This window comes from Desmodus rotundus, chromosome 12 (genome assembly GCF_022682495.2).
Source record: "Desmodus rotundus isolate HL8 chromosome 12, HLdesRot8A.1, whole genome shotgun sequence".
In the NCBI taxonomy this organism is placed as follows: Eukaryota; Metazoa; Chordata; class Mammalia; order Chiroptera; family Phyllostomidae; genus Desmodus; species Desmodus rotundus.
This window is the reverse complement of record NC_071398.1, coordinates 47,216,359-47,234,495: the sequence shown is the minus strand read 5'-3', so window position 1 is coordinate 47,234,495 and position 18,137 is coordinate 47,216,359. Positions and strand designations below refer to the sequence as shown.

At 46.9% G+C, this 18,137-nt stretch overlaps 2 protein-coding genes across 7 annotated transcripts; both read left to right on the top strand.

Annotated features, from left to right (window-relative positions):
* The first annotated feature begins 258 nt into the window (after positions 1–258).
* On the top strand, positions 259–8,456 carry LOC112310117 (sialic acid-binding Ig-like lectin 13). 4 transcript variants are annotated; one of them, XM_045200282.3, is made up of 9 exons: positions 259–432; positions 500–883; positions 1,097–1,192; positions 1,283–1,372; positions 1,565–1,612; positions 2,081–2,338; positions 5,488–5,572; positions 5,907–5,987; positions 6,353–8,456. In XM_045200282.3, exons 1-9 carry the CDS (start codon positions 396–398, stop codon positions 6,423–6,425), a joined length of 1,152 nt encoding a protein of 383 aa, XP_045056217.2. In that variant the 5' UTR covers positions 259–395; the 3' UTR covers positions 6,426–8,456. The 4 variants fall into 4 exon arrangements, with proteins under 4 accessions (XP_045056217.2, XP_053770980.1, XP_045056216.2 ...); XM_053915005.2 differs by having other exon boundaries at positions 1,097–1,372; positions 6,353–6,453; positions 6,794–8,456; XM_045200281.3 differs by having other exon boundaries at positions 1,097–1,372; positions 6,370–8,456.
* Positions 8,457–10,060: 1,604 nt separating this feature from the next.
* LOC112310116 (sialic acid-binding Ig-like lectin 13) lies at positions 10,061–18,107 on the top strand. Of its 3 annotated transcripts, none has more exons than XM_045200279.3 (10): positions 10,061–10,301; positions 10,892–10,946; positions 11,014–11,397; positions 11,603–11,878; positions 12,071–12,118; positions 12,587–12,844; positions 13,209–13,361; positions 16,190–16,274; positions 16,610–16,690; positions 17,056–18,107. In XM_045200279.3, exons 1-10 carry the CDS (start codon positions 10,191–10,193, stop codon positions 17,126–17,128), a joined length of 1,524 nt encoding a protein of 507 aa, XP_045056214.2. In that variant the 5' UTR covers positions 10,061–10,190; the 3' UTR covers positions 17,129–18,107. The 3 variants fall into 3 exon arrangements, with proteins under 3 accessions (XP_045056214.2, XP_045056215.2, XP_024422122.3); XM_045200280.3 differs by having other exon boundaries at positions 10,062–10,301; positions 17,073–18,107; XM_024566354.4 differs by lacking the exon at positions 13,209–13,361 and having other exon boundaries at positions 10,065–10,301.
* Positions 18,108–18,137: the final 30 nt, after the last annotated feature.

The following is an 18,137-nucleotide window of genomic DNA, read 5'->3' as shown; positions in this document are numbered from 1 at the left end:
ACCCTATGCTTCTCAGAATGGTGCTCAATCCACTGAGTTACAACAGCCAGGGCTGATTTCAGGGTTTTTTAAAAGCCATACGTCAGGAGTAGGTGTTGCAGGAGACACGCATCCCATCCGCAGAGGTCCTGGTCCTGTAGGGAGCCCCCCCAGATGGGGCAGGACCGGGGTCTGCTCCCTGAGCACTCCTCTCTGGGCGGATCTCCAGAGTCTAAGAGCTGTGGAGTGTACACCGACTCTGCATATGTGGAATAGACTCAAGCTCGGTGGTTCCTCTTCTGTGGCAGGGGTGTTCCTATGCTGCTCCCCAGCTTCCGTGGGGCTCACTCCCTGCAGGCCCTCTTTCACTGTCTTCCTTCTCTTTTCACCCACAGGAGGCCAGAAACTCTCCAGAGATGCTGCTGCTGCTGCTGCTGGCCCTGCTGTGGGCGGGTGAGTGCCTGAGGGGAGAGCGTGTGGGCTGGGGTGGAGGCCGGGGCTGACCCTCCTTTCCCTGCAGGGTCCCTGGCTCAGGATCCAGGATTCCAGCTGTATGTGCAGGGGTCCGTGACGGTGCAGGAGGGCCTGTGTGTCTCCGTGCCCTGCACGGTGATCTACCCTCAGGAAGACTGGACTGACTCTACCCCAGCTCATGGCTACTGGTTCCAGGAAGGGTCCAAGTCAGGCGAGGATGCTCCTGTGGCCACAAACAACCCCAATCGTAAAGTCGCATTGGAGACCAGAGGCCGATTCCACCTCATTGGAGACCTCCAGACTTACAACTGCTCCCTGCACATCAGAGATGCACAGAGAAAAGACACAGGGAGATACTTCTTTAGGGTGGAGAGAGGATCCTATGTGAAATACAGTTACAAAGAGAACCTGCTCTCAGTGCTTGTGACAGGTAAGGAACTGGACCAAGGAGAGGACACACAGATGAGTCTTGAGGACACCCAGAACAGGGACAGGATGGGACACCCTGCTCCTCATCCTAGGAAAAATTCATAGAGATCCAGGGTACAGGAACCTGAGGCTGGCCTGGCACAGAGGCTGCTGGTAGGGACACACTCAGGGACTCCACCCCCAGGGTCTGGGTCTCTGTCTCTCTGTTCTCCAGCTCTGTCACAGACACCAGACATCCACTTCCAGGGATTCCTAGAATCAGGACACCCCAAGAACATTACCTGCATGGTGCCGTGGGCCTGTGAGAGAGGTACTCTACCCAAATTCTACTGGATGGGAGTCAACGTTACCTCCCTGGTTTCCAGAACTTTCAACTCCTCAGTGGTCACCCTCACACCAGGGCCTGAGGACCATGGCACCAACCTCACTTGTCAAGTGACCTTCCCTGGAGCTGGCGTGAGCACTGAGAGGACCATTCAGCTCACCGTGTGTAAGTGCCCAGCCAGGACATCGGGTCCCAGAGGGCTCTGGGTGTGGGGGGAGCAGGGATGGGTGGAGGATACTTGGGGACTATTCTCCTGGGCATGGCTGGGGTGAGGATGGAGAGAACACCCAGACCCACCACCCTGCTCCTGACCAGCCCATCATACTGCACATGGCCAATTACTTATTTCTCTTGCAGATGCTCCACAGAACCTGACTGTTCATGTCTTCAGGGGAAACAGCACAGGTGGGAGAGGCCCTGGAGTCTCTGCCCCCTCCAGGCTGCCACAATTTGGGCCCCAAAATAATCTCCACATACCCCACTTGTGGCCCTATTCCTCCCCTGCTCAGAACTCACCATAGCTGCCTCCTCCCTCAGGGCAGAGGCTGAGAGCTTCACCTGTGTGTGAGCCTCCAATGGTCATACCTACATGTGTCAGCATCTCTGCACAGCTTTTCACATCAAAGTCTACCTCCCAAGGGCACTCCCCCAGGTGTACACGTGACCAGCTCTTCCTCAAATGCCCACCCCCAGTTCTGGGAGCAGCAGCTGGCCTCTCCTACCCACAGCTCACCTCATGCATCTTCACCCCAACTGGCCCTGGCTCGCTCGCTGTGCTTTCCTCTAGATACTGTTTCCCATTCCTCTGTCTGGGGATGGACAGAGGAGAGAGTGACCCTCAGCCCTGCCCTCTGTCTCTCTGTGTCTCCTTAGTCCCAGAGGTCCTGGGCAATGCCACCTCCCTGCAAGTCCAGGAAGGCCAGTCCCTGCGTTTGGTGTGTGAGACAGATGGCAACCCCCCAGGGAGGCTGAGCTGGTGGCGGGGGAGCCTGACTGTGAGCCCCTCCGAGCCCTTGGATCCAGGGGTCCTGGAGCTGCCCCAGGTGGTCGTGGCGGATGCAGGGGAGTTCACCTGCCGAGCTCAGCACCCACGAATCTCCTACCACTTCTCCCTGAACCTAGTTGTGCAGGGTGAGTATTGGCAGGACACCTGCACTGTGAGGTGGAGCCATGAGGAGGACTAAGATGTGGACTTAAGGGAAAATTCCTCTCCACCTTGTCCCCTCTTCTTGCCCCAGGCATCTCTCATTCCTACCCCCAGATCTGTGGGGAGCAGCAGGGCTCTGGCCCCTGATCCTCACCCTTCTCATGGTGGGGGTCCTCTTGGGGGCTGGCTTTCTCGTCACCTGGATCTACTATACCAGGCAAGGAGCGCTTCTCAAGGTCTCCCGGATTTGGGGACATCACTGTGGCTTCACACATCTCACCCTCTCCAGAGCAAACTCTCCAAAGCACTAGGCTCTCATTTCAGGACTTATGTCTCCCACTGGTTCAGACACTCCTGTGGAGACCACGCTGCAAGGAGAGACTGAGCTCCATCCTCCAGGTGGTGCTGAGGTCTGGGCTCCAGGGCTCAGGCAGGTGGATGAGGATCCGTCAAACCATTGTGTCCTGACACCCCACCGGCACAGCTTTGTGGAGCAAGGAGGTGCTGAGTAACTTGACCTTGTGTCTCATTCAGAGATAATTCTTAACCTTTGGTTCCTAGGACTTTTCCTGATATTTGTCCCTCAGTGGTTGGGAGGACAAGTGAGGTAAACATCGAGAGTTTAACAGTAATCTGAATCATACTCTGCATGATAGTTTGCTTTTGTGTGCTTACCTTAATGTGGTTTTGGTGAGCCCATTGTTTAACCCCATAGTATATCGTTATAAACCTCATGTTATTATTTTTAAAGGGTGAATTGTAAAGATATTTTATAATTAGAAATATAAGCTCTTTTATATTGTGTATTTCCACATGTTAACCTGTTTAATTGCTCTTCATTTCTTTATATAATTCCATTTTTCTATACTAAAATATTATTTTACTTTTTTCTAGTTTTATTGAAAAATAATTGATGTATGTGAGTGTATAAGTTTAAGATGCACAACATAATGATTTGACTTACATATCTTATGAAATGATTACTACAGTATGTTCAGCTAATACTCATTTTCTCATATAGAGGCAATAAAAAGTAAAGAAAGAAAAAAGGAAACATTTTTGTCTATGATGAGATCTCGGGATTTACTGTTTTAACAAGTTTCCTATGAATTGTGCAACAATGTTAGCTGTACTCATCACGTTGTCCATTATGTCCCTTGGTCTTATTCATGTCGTAAATGGAATTTCTGTATTGACCAAGTCCATTTCCCCATCCCTGTCCTTTTCCTTTTCCGTGGAGATCTTTCTGCATGTTTCTTCAGTGTAGGTATGCTGGTAACAAATTCTCTAAACTGTTGTTTGGAAAAGTTTTTGCTCACATTAACTTTAGAAAGATATTTTTCTTAGATGAGGAACTCTAGGAAAACATTTTCCCCTTTCAGTTCTTCAGCTTCTTTTAGTCTTCATAGTTTCTTATGAGAATTCCCTGTAGTTTATTTTCTGTCATTCTCTGTTTGTAGTTTGCCATTTTCTGTGGCAGGTTTTTATGTTTTTGTTTTTAACTGGGTTTATATGATTTAAGTAATATGTGCCTTGATGTGGGATGTGTTTGAGTGAGTGAGTGTGTGTGGTGGGGGGGGGGGGAGGGGGGGGAGGAAGAGAGATGTAATCCTAATCCTATTTCAGTTTTTTGAATGTTTTGGATGTGGATTTATCATTGTAATCAAATTTGAAAAAAATTGAAGCTGACTGTATCTGTAGTTTTATTCTTTCTTTCTGTTATTCTCTCGCTCTTTGATTTTACACATTATTGCCTAATGATATGTTTAGGGCCTTGAACATCTGTGCACCTTTATTCAGCTCTTATTCTCTGCATTTGTCAGAGGAAGAGCTGTGGCTACATGCCCTAGTTTTTTCATTATTCTACACATCGAACCTGCTATTAATCTCGTTCAGTGAAATTTGCATATCAGATCATGTCTTTTCTCCTCTAGATGTTACAGTTCCTTAGCTTGTTGTCTCAGTTTTCTTCTCTTATTATGGTAACAATTTTTTTTACATCCTTGAGTATGTGAAACATATTGTAAGAAATCTCTTCATGTCTTTGTTGGGTAAAGCCATCTCCTCACTCACGTCTGACAGTGATTTCATGAATGGTTTTTCCCTTCTGAAGTGTTGTACATTCACGTTTCTTCATATGCCTAGTAACTTTTCTCTGAGTGGTGGACAGTGTCCATTTTATGTGGCTGACTGCTTGGTTTTTGTTGTATTTCTTTAAAGAACATCGGTCTTTGTTCTTGAAGGCAGTGAAGTTACTTGCATGTTGAGCCAATATTTCTAAGGGTCTAATTTGTAATCTGTCTCCTATGATAGGTCGAGTGTTGCCTTAATTCTAGGGCGTTCACTCCAATGCCCTGGGCCATTGCAATGTTTGACTGAATGCACCATATATTCAAGTCTGTATCTCTGCTCTGTCTGGAGACACTATGCAGAGAACCAAGCATTTTGTGACTCTGGAAACTTCTACTATCGTAAATAATGCTGCAATGAACATGGGGATGCAGATGCTCTTTCTGGTTGGTGGTTTCGTTTTCTTCAGATAAATGCTGGAGAGTAGGATTGCTGGATCACATGTCAGTGCTTCCTAGTTCTTGTTTTGTTTTGTTTTTATATTTTTGAGGAACCTGCATACAGTTATGCATAGTGGCTGCGCTGATTTACACTCACAGCAACAGTGCGCAAGGGTTCTCTTTTCTCCACATCCTCCATTTTTGAGAACTTGTCAAACTGTTTCCCATTAAGGTCGGACCATTGCACAGGACCAGGGTGGGATGAGACACTTAGAGCATTCACAATATCGGGTGAACACCGCACTCTCCACGAAGTTTCACTGAGCATTTATCTCATTATAAATGGTGTCAAATGAGTTTCACAAGTCAGAGTCACTGGTGTGTCTTTGATTCTGTGAGCCATCTGTCTCTATTCTTTGCTCCGTCTTCTAGCCTATATCTTGAATTTTATTATTAATTCTTGGAAACACTTTTCAAGTTAGAGGAATTAGACGTTTCTGTGTAATATGAGGTGCACCAAGTTTCTTCAGTGTGCCACCACCCTTTCCTTGGAGGTCGGTGGGTTTTCACGGTGCTTAGGGGTCTATTTGAATGTGTGTCATCTCACATTTATCATCTCTCAGGACTCAGGGCCGGCGTGGTGCTCGTGGCCATCACAGAAGCAGCTGTCAAGACCCTGGTCCTTCTCCTCTGTCTGGTCATCTTCATGTGAGCTCAGCCCCAGGGGGAAAGGGGGGCAAGTGGAAGACAAGGGCCATGTGACCGAGTCCAGAACCAGTAACGGGGTATGGGTGGGTCATGGAATGGAACAACCAGGGGGCTGATGGGTTGGTGGGTGAAGATTCCTCATGGACAGCTGTCATAAGTGCAGCACCCAGCAAATGCCCAGGATGGGAGGTACCCACTGTGCTCAGGATGGTCTGTGGGGCCAGACCAGAATCTCCTGCCTCAGTGTCCCTTTTAGCTCCTTACAAGGGACAGGGTCTGCTGCCAGTTACACCCTGGTCTCATCAGCCTTAAAGACCATGGTCTATTTCCTCAGAGTGAGGATCTGCATGAGGAAGTCGTCCCGGACTGCAGAAAATGTGGAGGATGAGAACATCATCCCAGGTTGGCCCCGCAGGTGAGGGAGGCAGACTTCCACCTGCCAACATCCAATAGACACCTTCCCCTGTTTGCTCCCCCAGACGGCTCCACTCAGCTTTGCTAAAATTGAGCTGCCACCTTCCTCTCAAATTCATTTCTTTGCTGGGTTCCTCCTCACAGTGATGATATGGTGCCCCCCTTCTCTAAGGCCAGAAGTGAGCTATGGTTCTCCACCTTGCCCTCCCTCCCTTCTCCCCAACCCAATAAACCACTAAGTCTTGTTCATCTTTGTGCCTAATCAGAGCTGATGTTGATTTCTCTCTCCTCCCTGTCTGACCCTGGTTATGCCTTTGGTTTGATCTCTTCCCTGGGTCTCTGAACGCATCAACCTCTCATTTCTAGCTCTGTCCTCAACACAGGCCTCCAGATTGTGGTTCCAGAGATATGTGCACTACCAGCAAAGTATGAACACTGACAGTCCCTCTCCATGACGAGAGACCCAGGTGCGAACAACACAGGCTGGATCTGAAGACTTGGCTTGGTCTATCACCAGCTGAACACTGCACAAGATTCTGCTGTGTCTCTGAATCTCACACCATCTCCTCACCCAGCTGGACCAGGGCCTTGGTGACTCCGAGACTTTGCTCGTGCAGTTTCTTGGGCTGAAATGCTCTTCCTTCCCCATTCCTACTTCTGCAAGCCCTGATTCTCCCTCACTCTCAGTCATGCCACTGTGTGTGTGTGTCATTGTACATTTCTGAGCATAGTGACACTCACTCATTCATTCATAGTCTCATTTGGAAAATGTCATTGAACACCTATTATGTACTAATATTGTTGTAGATCCCAGAGATACATCAGGGAATACAGGATCAAGAATATCCACCATCCAATGGAAGCTGGACCCAAGGAGGAACACACCAAGGCACATCATCATTACATTACCCAAGATTAAACGCAAGGACCTACATCCAAGATTACTGTATCCAGCAAAGCTATCATTTAGAATGGAAGGGAAGATAAAGTGCTTCTCAGATAAGGTCAAGTTAAAGAAGTTCATCATCACCAAGCCCTTAGTATATGAAATGTTAAAGGGAGTTACCTAAGAAAAAGAAGATCAAAAATAGGAACAGTAAAAATGACAGCAAACTCACAGGTATTAACGACCATACCTAAAACAAAAACAAGAGCAAACTAGGCAAACAACTAGAACAGGAACAGAACCATAGAGATGGAGATCACATGGATGGTTGTCAATAGGGGAGTAGGAGGGGGAGAGGGAGGAAGGTAGAGAGAATAAGTAACATAGATGATAGGTGGAAAATAGACAGGGGGAGGGTAAGAATAGTGTAGGAAATGTAGAAGCCAAAGAACTTATAAGTATGACCCATGGACATGAACTATAGGGGGGGGAATGTGGGAGGGAGGGGGTGGGCAGGATGGAGTGGAGTGATGGGGGGAATGGGATAACTGTAATAGCATAATCAATAAATATATTTTAAAAAATGGAAAAAAAAAAGAATATCTACCATCCAAACGACATGAAAAGATGCTCCTGCAAGCAAGGTATAAAAATGAGCAATGAGCACATGGAAAAAATGGCCACCAGTGTTAGTTATCAGGGAAGTGCTACTGAAATCAACAATTAAATATGATTTCACAGTCATTACACATATCTCTGTATTTTCAAGTGGGAAATGACAAGTGTTGGCAAAGATGTGGACAAATTGGAACCTTCATGCATTGCTTCTACGAGTGAAAAATGGTGCAGGCTCATGGAAAACCCTTTGGAATTTCTGCCAAAAGGTGAACCCAAAATTACCATATGACCCAGCACATCCACTCCCAGGTAGATGTTGAAGGGGTTGGATTCACAAACTCCAGCAGGTACTTGCACTCCATAGGTCAAGCAGCGTTATTCTAAGTAATGCTGGAACCCACCCTAGGGTCCATCCTCAGAAGAATGGATGAATTAAGGAGGCATATACATACAGTAGAACATTCTTCAGCAGAAATGAATGATATTCTGACATCTCTTTCCACATGGATGAACCCTTGAAAACAACATTATAAATGAAAGAAACAAGACACAGAAGAACAAATGTTGCATGACTCTCCTCTTATGAGCAAAGAATAGGCAAATTCACCCAAAGAAGAAGGGTGGTTGGTTGGATCTAGGGGAGGGGAACAGGGAGTTATTTTTTTTTAACATTTTTTATTGTTGTTCAAGTACAGTTTTCTGCCTTTCCCCCCTCCCTACCACCCCAGCCCTCCCTCCCTCCCTCCCGGGTTTCCTTCGCCCCTTGTTACTGTCCACGTGTCCTTTAGGGAACAGGGAGTTATTGCGTAACTGTGCAGAGTTTCTGTTTCGGATGATGACCAATTCTGGAATAGTGGTGATGGTTGCACAACATTATGACTGAAATATTGCCATTGAATCGTACCCTACAAAATGTTTAAAATGGAAAGTTTCATTTTATGGATAATTTATCACAATAAAATTATGGGATTGAGAAGCTCTTAACTCTTTAAAATGTTTTCATTATGGAGACAAAGGTGAAATTAAAATAAGAAATGAAATGAGAGCATGTCACATATTGAGAGATGGTTGAGAGAGAATTGCACAGAGAAAGGACCATGTGACATATGAGGTGAGTTTTCTGTTTTTCAGTGCGTGAAGAGGTGATGTCTGAACAGAGAGGGGGAAAGGAGGAAGCAGGCTGTGTGTTTAAGAGAAAAGTTCCCAAAAAGAGAAAAAAAGAGGAAGAACACTGAATGCAGCAACTCTGAGGAAGAAGCAAGCTCAGTGGGTTAGAGACAATGGGCCAATGTGACAGCCCAGGGAGGCATGGGTGTGGGCGCAGCAGGGAAGGTGCTGCAGACCCCATGGAAGAATCTGGAGCATTTGAGGAGAGCTGATATGAGAGTAGGCCCTATTTTACTAAGATCCCAATGGCTGCTCTGTCCACAGTCACCTGGACTGAGCCCCGGGCAGCACACAGGAGCAGCGGCACAGCAGGACTGGCTGCTCCAGGCAGGAGGTGATGGCCCCAGGACCAGGGTCACGGTGCAGGAAGGAGGATATAATTTGAAGGTCAAATTCACTGAAGTTTCTAATGTATGTGGGGAGTGAGGAAAGAGAGGGGCAAGGATGGTGCCAGAGTATTCTCTTGGAGCACCTGGGTGGATGGAGTGGTGTGGCGTGCAGGACTCAGAGAAGAGGGTTTTGAGGGTGACATGCATTCTGAGCAGTCACATGATATAAAATGAAGGACGTCAGGGAGAGAGGTGGAGATGAAGGTCTGGAGATCAGGAGAGGGACCCAGACTGCAGATGTTAATGTGTGTAGCCACCACATGGTGAGGGCAAAGGTTATGGGAAAAGGCGGGAGGAATGTAAGGGAAAGGAGGAGCCTCAGGAAATTGAAGATAGAATTAACACACAATCCAGTGATTGTACTTCAGGTATAAATCCTACAAACTGAGAAGAGGGACTCTAAAAGATGTTTGCACACTCGTGTTCAGAGCAGCACTATTCACAACAGCTGAAATGTGGCAAGCAAGACATATCCATCAACACACAAGTGGATAAACATATGTGGTATATACAACCATAGAATATTCAACCTTTTTTAAAAAGGGGTTTCTGTCATGTGATCACAATGGATGAACCTTAATGACATATGGTCGGTGCAATAAACACGTCACATGATAGAAAAGTACTGTAGGCTTCCACATATGTGGGGATTCCAAAGTAGTCAAATTCCTGGAGACAGAAAGTAGAATGGTGGTTGCCAGTGGCTGGGAGGTGCAGGGTGTCAGCCAAAACCAAACCATGACCAGGTATTCTGTCACGGAAAAGAATTTACTTGGAAAATAGAAAGGAATATCCTCCAGTACCTGCAGCCTCGGTGAACAATGGACAAAGAGAGGTGCAGAAGAATCAGCAACAAGCCCTTTTTGCATAGGGGAAGTGAAAGTCAAGGGGAGGGGCTGGGAGGACCAGGAGCAACGTTGTGAACAGAGGGACCTCCTTAGACTCCCAGGACCACGTGGATGGTGAGAGCTCCTCCCCCAGGCCGTACAGATGCCTGTCTGGAGGAAGGTCTCCATCACTTTGACAAGTAAAATGAGCAGTTGGGGTAGCGTTTTCAGTTTTGTAACTTGAAAAAGAGTTATTTTTAAACGACTACAAAAAAGGAAAACCCACACTCATATTTACAGGAAATACCCAGCATGCCATGAGGAAACATGTTAAACTCACCCGGCACTGTAGTTCTAAAGCCCGACAGTACTGCATTTGGGGACCAAGTGATGCCACTGGGGGTGGAGCATGTCACAGGCATGACCAGGTACGTGTATCCCTTCCTGTCTCCAGCCGACATCCAGTTACATGCTCACTGAGTGTTTGGTGGGTAGATGAAAGGATGGATGGATGGATGGGTGGATGGATGGATCAATGGATGCTGCCTTCACTGCACCAGGACCCCTTATTTCTTCTGCCTTAGATGCTCACACAGACATGAATCCTCCACCTTGCAGGACCAATCCCCTGAGAGTCTGGATGAGACTGTGAACTCCAGGTCCATACAGCTCCCTGGTGTACACACCAGAGCTCAAAAAAGTCCCTTGATGGGAGGACCTTAGGACTCTCAAGTGTCCCATCCTCAGGTCCTCAAGGTCCTGGTCTTGCTCCAGTGCTGCAGAGAAGCCCCTGAGATGGGGCAGAACCTGGGGTCTGCTCCCTGGCTGCCCCTCTCTGGGCAGATCTCCATGGTTCCTGGGCTGTGGATGTCTGCCAGCTCTGTGCAGAGAGGGGACAAGGTCTATATCTGAGGTTCCTCTTCTGTACAGGGGGATGTCCCATGATCCTCCCCAGCTTCTGTGGGGCTCTCTCTCCACAGTCCTTCTCCAACTGCCTTCCTTCTCCTTTCACGCACAGGAGCCCAGACACCCTCCAGAGATGCTGCAGTTGCTGCTGTCCCTGCTGTGTGCCGGTGAGTGCCTGAGGGGAGAACATGTGGGAGGAAGGTGGATCTGTGGCTGACCCTCCTTTCTCTGCAGGGTCCCTGGCCGAAGATGGAAACCACTGGGTGACAGTGCAGAGGTCCATAATGGTGCAAGAGGGCCAGTGTGTCTTTGTGCCCTGCACTGTCACCTATCGCAGGCACCACTGGACTGACTCAACACCGGCTCACGGCTACTGGTTTCAGGAAGGAGCCAATGAATTCCAGGATCCACCAGTGGCCACCAACAACCAAGATCGGAAAGTGCAAACCAAAAAGCAGGGCCGATTCCACCTCCTTGGGGACCCCCGGAACTACAGCTGCTCCTTGGACATCAGAGATGCACAGAGAAGGGACACAGGGACATACTTCTTTAGGATAGAGAGAGGGTATTATGAGACATATAGTTACAAAAAGAACCAGCTCTATGTACACGTGACGGGTAAGAATTGGGGTCAAGGAGAAGACCCATAGCTGGGTTCTGAGGGTTCCTGGGCTGGGAAATAACCCAATTCTTCTCATCCTGGGATGGACTCAGGGAGTCTCCGGGGGACAACACCCTGGGTCTGGCCAGTGGTAGAGGTGCTATGAGGGGCACACTCAATGACCCCACCTCCAGAGCCTGGGTCTTTGTCTCTCTTCTCCAGCTCTGTCACAGACACCAGACATCCACTTCCAGGGATTCCTAGAATCAGGACACCCCAAGAACATTACCTGTGCTCTTCCATGGGCCTGTGAGAGAGGGACACCTCCAGAATTCTACTGGATTGGGGGCAATTTCACCATCCTGGTTTCCAGAACTTTCAACTCCTCAGTGGTCACCCTCACACCAGGGCCTGAGGACCACGGCACCAACCTCACTTGTCAAGTGACCTTCCCTGGAGCTGGTGTGAGCACTGAGAGGACCATTCAGCTCACCGTGTGTGAGTGCCCAGCCAGGACATCGGGTCCCAGAGGGCTCTGGGTGTGGGGGGAGCAGGGATGGGTGGAGGATACTTGGGGACTATTCTCCTGGGCATGGCTGGGGTGAGGATGGAGAGAACACCCAGACCCACCACCCTGCTCCTGACCAGCCCATCATACTGCACATGGCCAATTACTTATTTCTCTTGCAGATGCTCCACAGAACCTGACTGTTCATGTCTTCAGGGGAAACAGCACAGGTGGGAGAGGCCCTGGAGTCTCTGCCCCCTCCAGGCTGCCACAATTTGGGCCCCAAAATCATCTCCACATACCCCACTTGTGGCCCTATTCCTCCCCTGCTCAGAACTCACCATAGCTGCCTCCTCCCTCAGGGCAGAGGCTGAGAGCTTCACCTGTGTGTGAGCCTCCAATGGTCATACCTACATGTGTCAGCATCTCTGCACAGCTTTTCACATCAAAGTCTACCTCCCAAGGGCACTCCCCCAGGTGTACACGTGACCAGCTCTTCCTCAAATGCCCACCCCCAGTTCTGGGAGCAGCAGCTGGCCTCTCCTACCCACAGCTCACCTCATGCATCTTCACCCCAACTGGCCCTGGCTCGCTCGCTGTGCTTTCCTCTAGATACTGTTTCCCATTCCTCTGTCTGGGGATGGGCAGAGGAGAGAGTGACCCTCAGCCCTGCCCTCTGTCTCTCTGTGTCTCCTTAGTCCCAGAGGTCCTGGGCAATGCCACCTCCCTGCAAGTCCAGGAAGGCCAGTCCCTGCGTTTGGTGTGTGAGACAGATGGCAACCCCCCAGGGAGGCTGAGCTGGTGGCGGGGGAGCCTGACTGTGAGCCCCTCCAAGCCCTTGGATCCAGGGGTCCTGGAGCTGCCCCAGGTGGTCGTGGCGGATGCAGGGGAGTTCACCTGCCGAGCTCAGCACCCACGCATCTCCTACCACTTCTCCCTGAACCTAGTTGTGCAGGGTGAGTATTGGCAGGACACCTGCACTGTGAGGTGGAGCCATGAGGAGGACTAAGATGTGGACTTAAGGGAAAATTCCTCTCCACCTTGTCCCCTCTTCTTGCCCCAGGCATCTCTCATTCCTACCCCCAGATCTGTGGGGAGCAGCAGGGCCCTGGCCCCTGATCCTCACCCTTCTCATGGTGGGGGTCCTCTTGGGGGCTGGCTTTCTCGTCACCTGGATCTACTATACCAGGCAAGGGGCGCTTCTCAAGGTCTCCCGGATTTGGGGACATCACTGTGGCTTCACACATCTCACCCTCTCCAGAGCAAACTCTCCAAAGCACTAGGCTCTCATTTCAGGACTTATGTCTCCCACTGGTTCAGACACTCCTGTGGAGACCACGCTGCAAGGAGAGACTGAGCTTCATCCTCCAGGTGGTGCTGAGGTCTGGGCTCCAGGGCTCAGGCAGGTGGATGAGGATCCGTCAAACCATTGTGTCCTGACACCCCACCGGCACAGCTTTGTGGAGCAAGGAGGTGCTGAGTAACTTGACCTTGTGTCTCATTCAGAGATAATTCTTAACCTTTGGTTCCTAGGACTTTTCCTGATATTTGTCCCTCAGTGGTTGGGAGGACAAGTGAGGTAAACATCGAGAGTTTTAACAGTAATCTGAATCATACTCTGCATGATAGTTTGCTTTTGTGTGCTTACCTTAATGTGGTTTTGGTGAGCCCATTGTTTAACCCCATAGTATATCGTTATAAACCTCATTATTATTTTTAAAGGGTGAATTGTAAAGATATTTTATAATTAGAGAAATAAGCTCCTTTATACTGATCCACGTGGACCCAATGAATGTCTTTTCATTTTTTAATGTAATTCAAATTCTTCTATAGTATCTTCCTTTTTTCTGTTTTATTGATAGATAATTAATCCTTATCAGTGTAAAAGATTAAGCATTACAGAACAATGGTTTGATACCTACATTGTGAAATGGTTACATCACCAAGGTAGGTTCAGCCAACATTCATCTTTTCATATAGATACAGTAAAAAGTAAGGAAAGAAAAATAAATATTTCTGTTTATGATGAAAATTCAGGATATATACATTTTCAACTGTTTAGTATATTGTACAGATATGTTATCTATAGTAATCTCATTGTACGTTACATCCCTAATACTTATTTATGTTATAATTGGAAGGGTTATTTTGACCATCTTCCCTCACTTTCCTCTCCCTATCATTTTTCTTTGGCCTGAAAATCTTTTTGTATTTTTTTTATAGTATCGGTATGCTAGTGATGAACTATCTCAATGGTTATTTGAAAAATGTTATGTTTACATTAGCTTTGGTGGATATTTTCCTTAGATGAGGAATTCTAAAAAACTTTTTTCACTGTTTTAGTTCTTCAACTTGTTTTGGCTTTCATAGTTTCTTATGAGAATTCTGCTGTAATTTTTATTTCTTTCCTTACTTGAAGTTTGTCTTCTCTGGCAGGTTTTCATATTTCTTTAACTGGGCTAAGTGATTAGATTAATACCTGCCTTGATGTGGAGTGTTAAGTGTATGTGTGTGTGTGTGTGTGTGTGAGAGAGAGAGAGAGAGGGAGAGAGAGACTGAAGGAGAGAGAGATTTAATCCTATTGGCAATTTGTTGAGTGTTTTGGATTTGGATGTATAATTTTAATCAAATTTGAAAATATTAAAGCTAATTATATATGTATATTTTATTCTTCCTCTCTGTTCTTCTCTGGGTCTGCAATTTTACACAAGTTACATTGCCTGATATTATCTCATATGTCATTTGTGTGCATTTATTCAGCTCTTATTTTCTGTATCTGTCAGTTGTAACAGGAGCTATTGCTACATGTTCAAGTTTATTGATTATTCAACAAGTTGAACCTCTTGTTAATCTCATTCAGTGATATTTGAGTTTCAGATCATGTATTTTTCTCCCCTAGAAGTTAAGTAGCCTTAGCTTGTTATCTTAGTTTTCTTCTTTTATTATGCTAATGCTCCTTTTTTTTAAGATTTATTTATTTTTAGAGAGAGGGGAAGTGAGGGAGAAAACAAGGGAGAGAAACATCAATGTGTGGTTGCCTCCTGTGTACCCCCTACTGGGGACCTGCAACCCAGGCATGTGCCCTGACTGGGAATAGAACCAGCGATCCTTTGGTTCACAGGCCAGTGCTCAATGGACTGAGCCACACCAGCCAGGGCTCTTTTTTCATCCTTGAGTATATGAAACATATTGTAAGAAATCTCTTCATGTCTTTGTTGGGTAAAGCCATCTCCTCACTCACGTCTGACAGTGATTTCATGAATGGTTTTTCCCTTCTGAAGTGTTGTACATTCACGTTTCTTCATATGCCTAGTAACTTTTCTCTGAGTGGTGGACAGTGTCCATTTTATGTGGCTGACTGCTTGGTTTTTGTTGTATTTCTTTAAAGAACATCGGTCTTTGTTCTTGAAGGCAGTGAAGTTACTTGCATGTTGAGCCAATATTTCTAAGGGTCTAATTTGTAATCTGTCTCCTATGATAGGTCGAGTGTTGCCTTAATTCTAGGGCGTTCACTCCAATGCCCTGGGCCATTGCAATGTTTGACTGAATGCACCATATATTCAAGTCTGTATCTCTGCTCTGTCTGGAGACACTATGCAGAGAACCAAGCATTTTGTGACTCTGGAAACTTCTACTATCGTAAATAATGCTGCAATGAACATGGGGATGCAGATGCTCTTTCTGGTTGGTGGTTTCGTTTTCTTCAGATAAATGCTGGAGAGTAGGATTGCTGGATCACATGTCAGTGCTTCCTAGTTCTTGTTTTGTTTTGTTTTTATATTTTTGAGGAACCTGCATACAGTTATGCATAGTGGCTGCGCTGATTTACACTCACAGCAACAGTGCGCAAGGGTTCTCTTTTCTCCACATCCTCCATTTTTGAGAACTTGTCAAACTGTTTCCCATTAAGGTCGGACCATTGCACAGGACCAGGGTGGGATGAGACACTTAGAGCATTCACAATATCGGGTGAACACCGCACTCTCCACGAAGTTTCACTGAGCATTTATCTCATTATAAATGGTGTCAAATGAGTTTCACAAGTCAGAGTCACTGGTGTGTCTTTGATTCTGTGAGCCATCTGTCTCTATTCTTTGCTCCGTCTTCTAGCCTATATCTTGAATTTTATTATTAATTCTTGGAAACACTTTTCAAGTTAGAGGAATTAGACGTTTCTGTGTAATATGAGGTGCACCAAGTTTCTTCAGTGTGCCACCACCCTTTCCTTGGAGGTCGGTGGGTTTTCACGGTGCTTAGGGGTCTATTTGAATGTGTGTCATCTCACATTTATCATCTCTCAGGACTCAGGGCCGGCGTGGTGCTCGTGGCCATCACAGAAGCAGCTGTCAAGACCCTGGTCCTTCTCCTCTGTCTGGTCATCCTCATGTGAGCTCAGCCCCAGGGGGAAAGGGGGGCAAGTGGAAGACAAGGGCCATGTGACCGAGTCCAGAACCAGTAACGGGGTATGGGTGGGTCATGGAATGGAACAACCAGGGGGCTGATGGGTTGGTGGGTGAAGATTCCTCATGGACAGCTGTCATAAGTGCAGCACCCAGCAAATGCCCAGGATGGGAGGTACCCACTGTGCTCAGGATGGTCTGTGGGGCCAGACCAGACATCTGCTGCCTCAGTGTCCCTTTTAGCTCCTTACAAGGGACAGGGTCTGCTGCCAGTTACACCCTGGTCTCATCAGCCTTAAAGACCATGGTCTATTTCCTCAGAGTGAGGATCTGCATGAGGAAGTCGTCCCGGACTGCAGAAAATGTGGAGGATGAGAACATCATCCCAGGTTGGCCCCGCAGGTGAGGGAGGCAGACTTCCACCTGCCAACATCCAATAGACACCTTCCCCTGTTTGCTCCCCCAGACGGCTCCACTCAGCTTTGCTAAAATTGAGCTGTCACCTTCCTCTCAAATTCATTTCTTTGCTGGGTTCCTCCTCACAGTGATGATATGGTGCCCCCCTTCTCTAAGGCCAGAAGTGAGCTATGGTTCTCCACCTTGCCCTCCCTCCCTTCTCCCCAACCCAATAAACCACTAAGTCTTGTTCATCTTTGTGCCTAATCAGAGCTGATGTTGATTTCTCTCTCCTCCCTGTCTGACCCTGGTTATGCCTTTGGTTTGATCTCTTCCCTGGGTCTCTGAACGCATCAACCTCTCATTTCTAGCTCTGTCCTCAACACAGGCCTCCAGATTGTGGTTCCAGAGATATGTGCACTACCAGCAAAGTATGAACACTGACAGTCCCTCTCCATGACGAGAGACCCAGGTGCGAACAACACAGGCTGGATCTGAAGATTCATAGACACATTTAGGAAATGTCATTGATCACGTGTTATGTACTAACATTGTTGTAGTCCCAGAGATACATCAGGGAACACAGCTTAAAGGATATCCACCATCCAAAGGACGCATCCAAAAGATGCTCTTGCAAGCAATATATAAAAATGAGCAACAAGCACATAAAAAAAAAAGATCACCAGGGAAGTGCCACTGACATCAACAATTAAATATGATGTCACAGTCATTGGGACATATGTTCTATATTTCAAAAAACAGGAAGTTAGTTTTGGCCAAGATGGGGACAAATTGGAACCTTTTGTTCATTGCTTGTATGAGCGAAAATGGTTGCAGACTCATGGAAATCCCTTTGGAATTTTCTCCAAAGTTGATCCTGGAATAACCATATGACACAGCACCTCCTCTGCTAAGTATATATTGAAGGGATTGGACTCAGCAACTCAAGTAGGTTCTTCTTATGAACTTCGTAGTTCGTATCAGCATTATTCAAAGTAGCTGTGGAACCCACTGTAGGGTCCATCCTCAGAAGAACGGATGAACCAAAGGAGGTACATACATACAGTGTAACATCCTTCAGCCTTAAAGAGGACCAAATGAATTCTGACACCTGCTCCAACATGGATGAACCCTTGAAAACAACATAATAAATGAAAGAAGCCAGAGACAGAAGGACAAATATATATCTGCTGACATGAGCTGAGGTAGGCAAATTCATGGAGATCGACAGATGCTCAGATAGAGGGGCCAGGCAATGGGGGTTGTTGTGTAACTGCACGAATCCTGGAAATAGTCAGTGGTGATGTTTGCACAACATTGTGAATGTAGCTAGTGTCACTGAATTATATCTTAGAAAATGTTAAAAATGGAAAGCTTTATTTTTTGGATATTTTTACCACAATAAAAAAAAAGGGACTGAGAAGCTCTTGGCTCTTGAGAGCACTGTCATTAT

Bases quoted from the DNA above. Each gene is read 5' to 3' on its own strand.
- LOC112310116 (XM_045200279.3), top strand. From the start codon at position 10,191: ATGAGGAAACATGTTAAACTCACCCGGCACTGTAGTTCTAAAGCCCGA. The intron at 10,302-10,891 runs GTACGTGTATCC...TTTCACGCACAG, and splicing joins CATGTCACAGGCATGACCAG to GAGCCCAGACACCCTCCAGA. The intron at 12,845-13,208 runs GTGAGTATTGGC...CCACTGGTTCAG, and splicing joins CCTGAACCTAGTTGTGCAGG to ACACTCCTGTGGAGACCACG.
- LOC112310117 (XM_053915005.2), top strand. From the start codon at position 396: ATGCTGCTGCTGCTGCTGCTGGCCCTGCTGTGGGCGG. The intron at 884-1,096 runs GTAAGGAACTGG...TCTGTTCTCCAG, and splicing joins GCTCTCAGTGCTTGTGACAG to CTCTGTCACAGACACCAGAC. The intron at 1,613-2,080 runs GTGGGAGAGGCC...GTGTCTCCTTAG, and splicing joins CTTCAGGGGAAACAGCACAG to TCCCAGAGGTCCTGGGCAAT.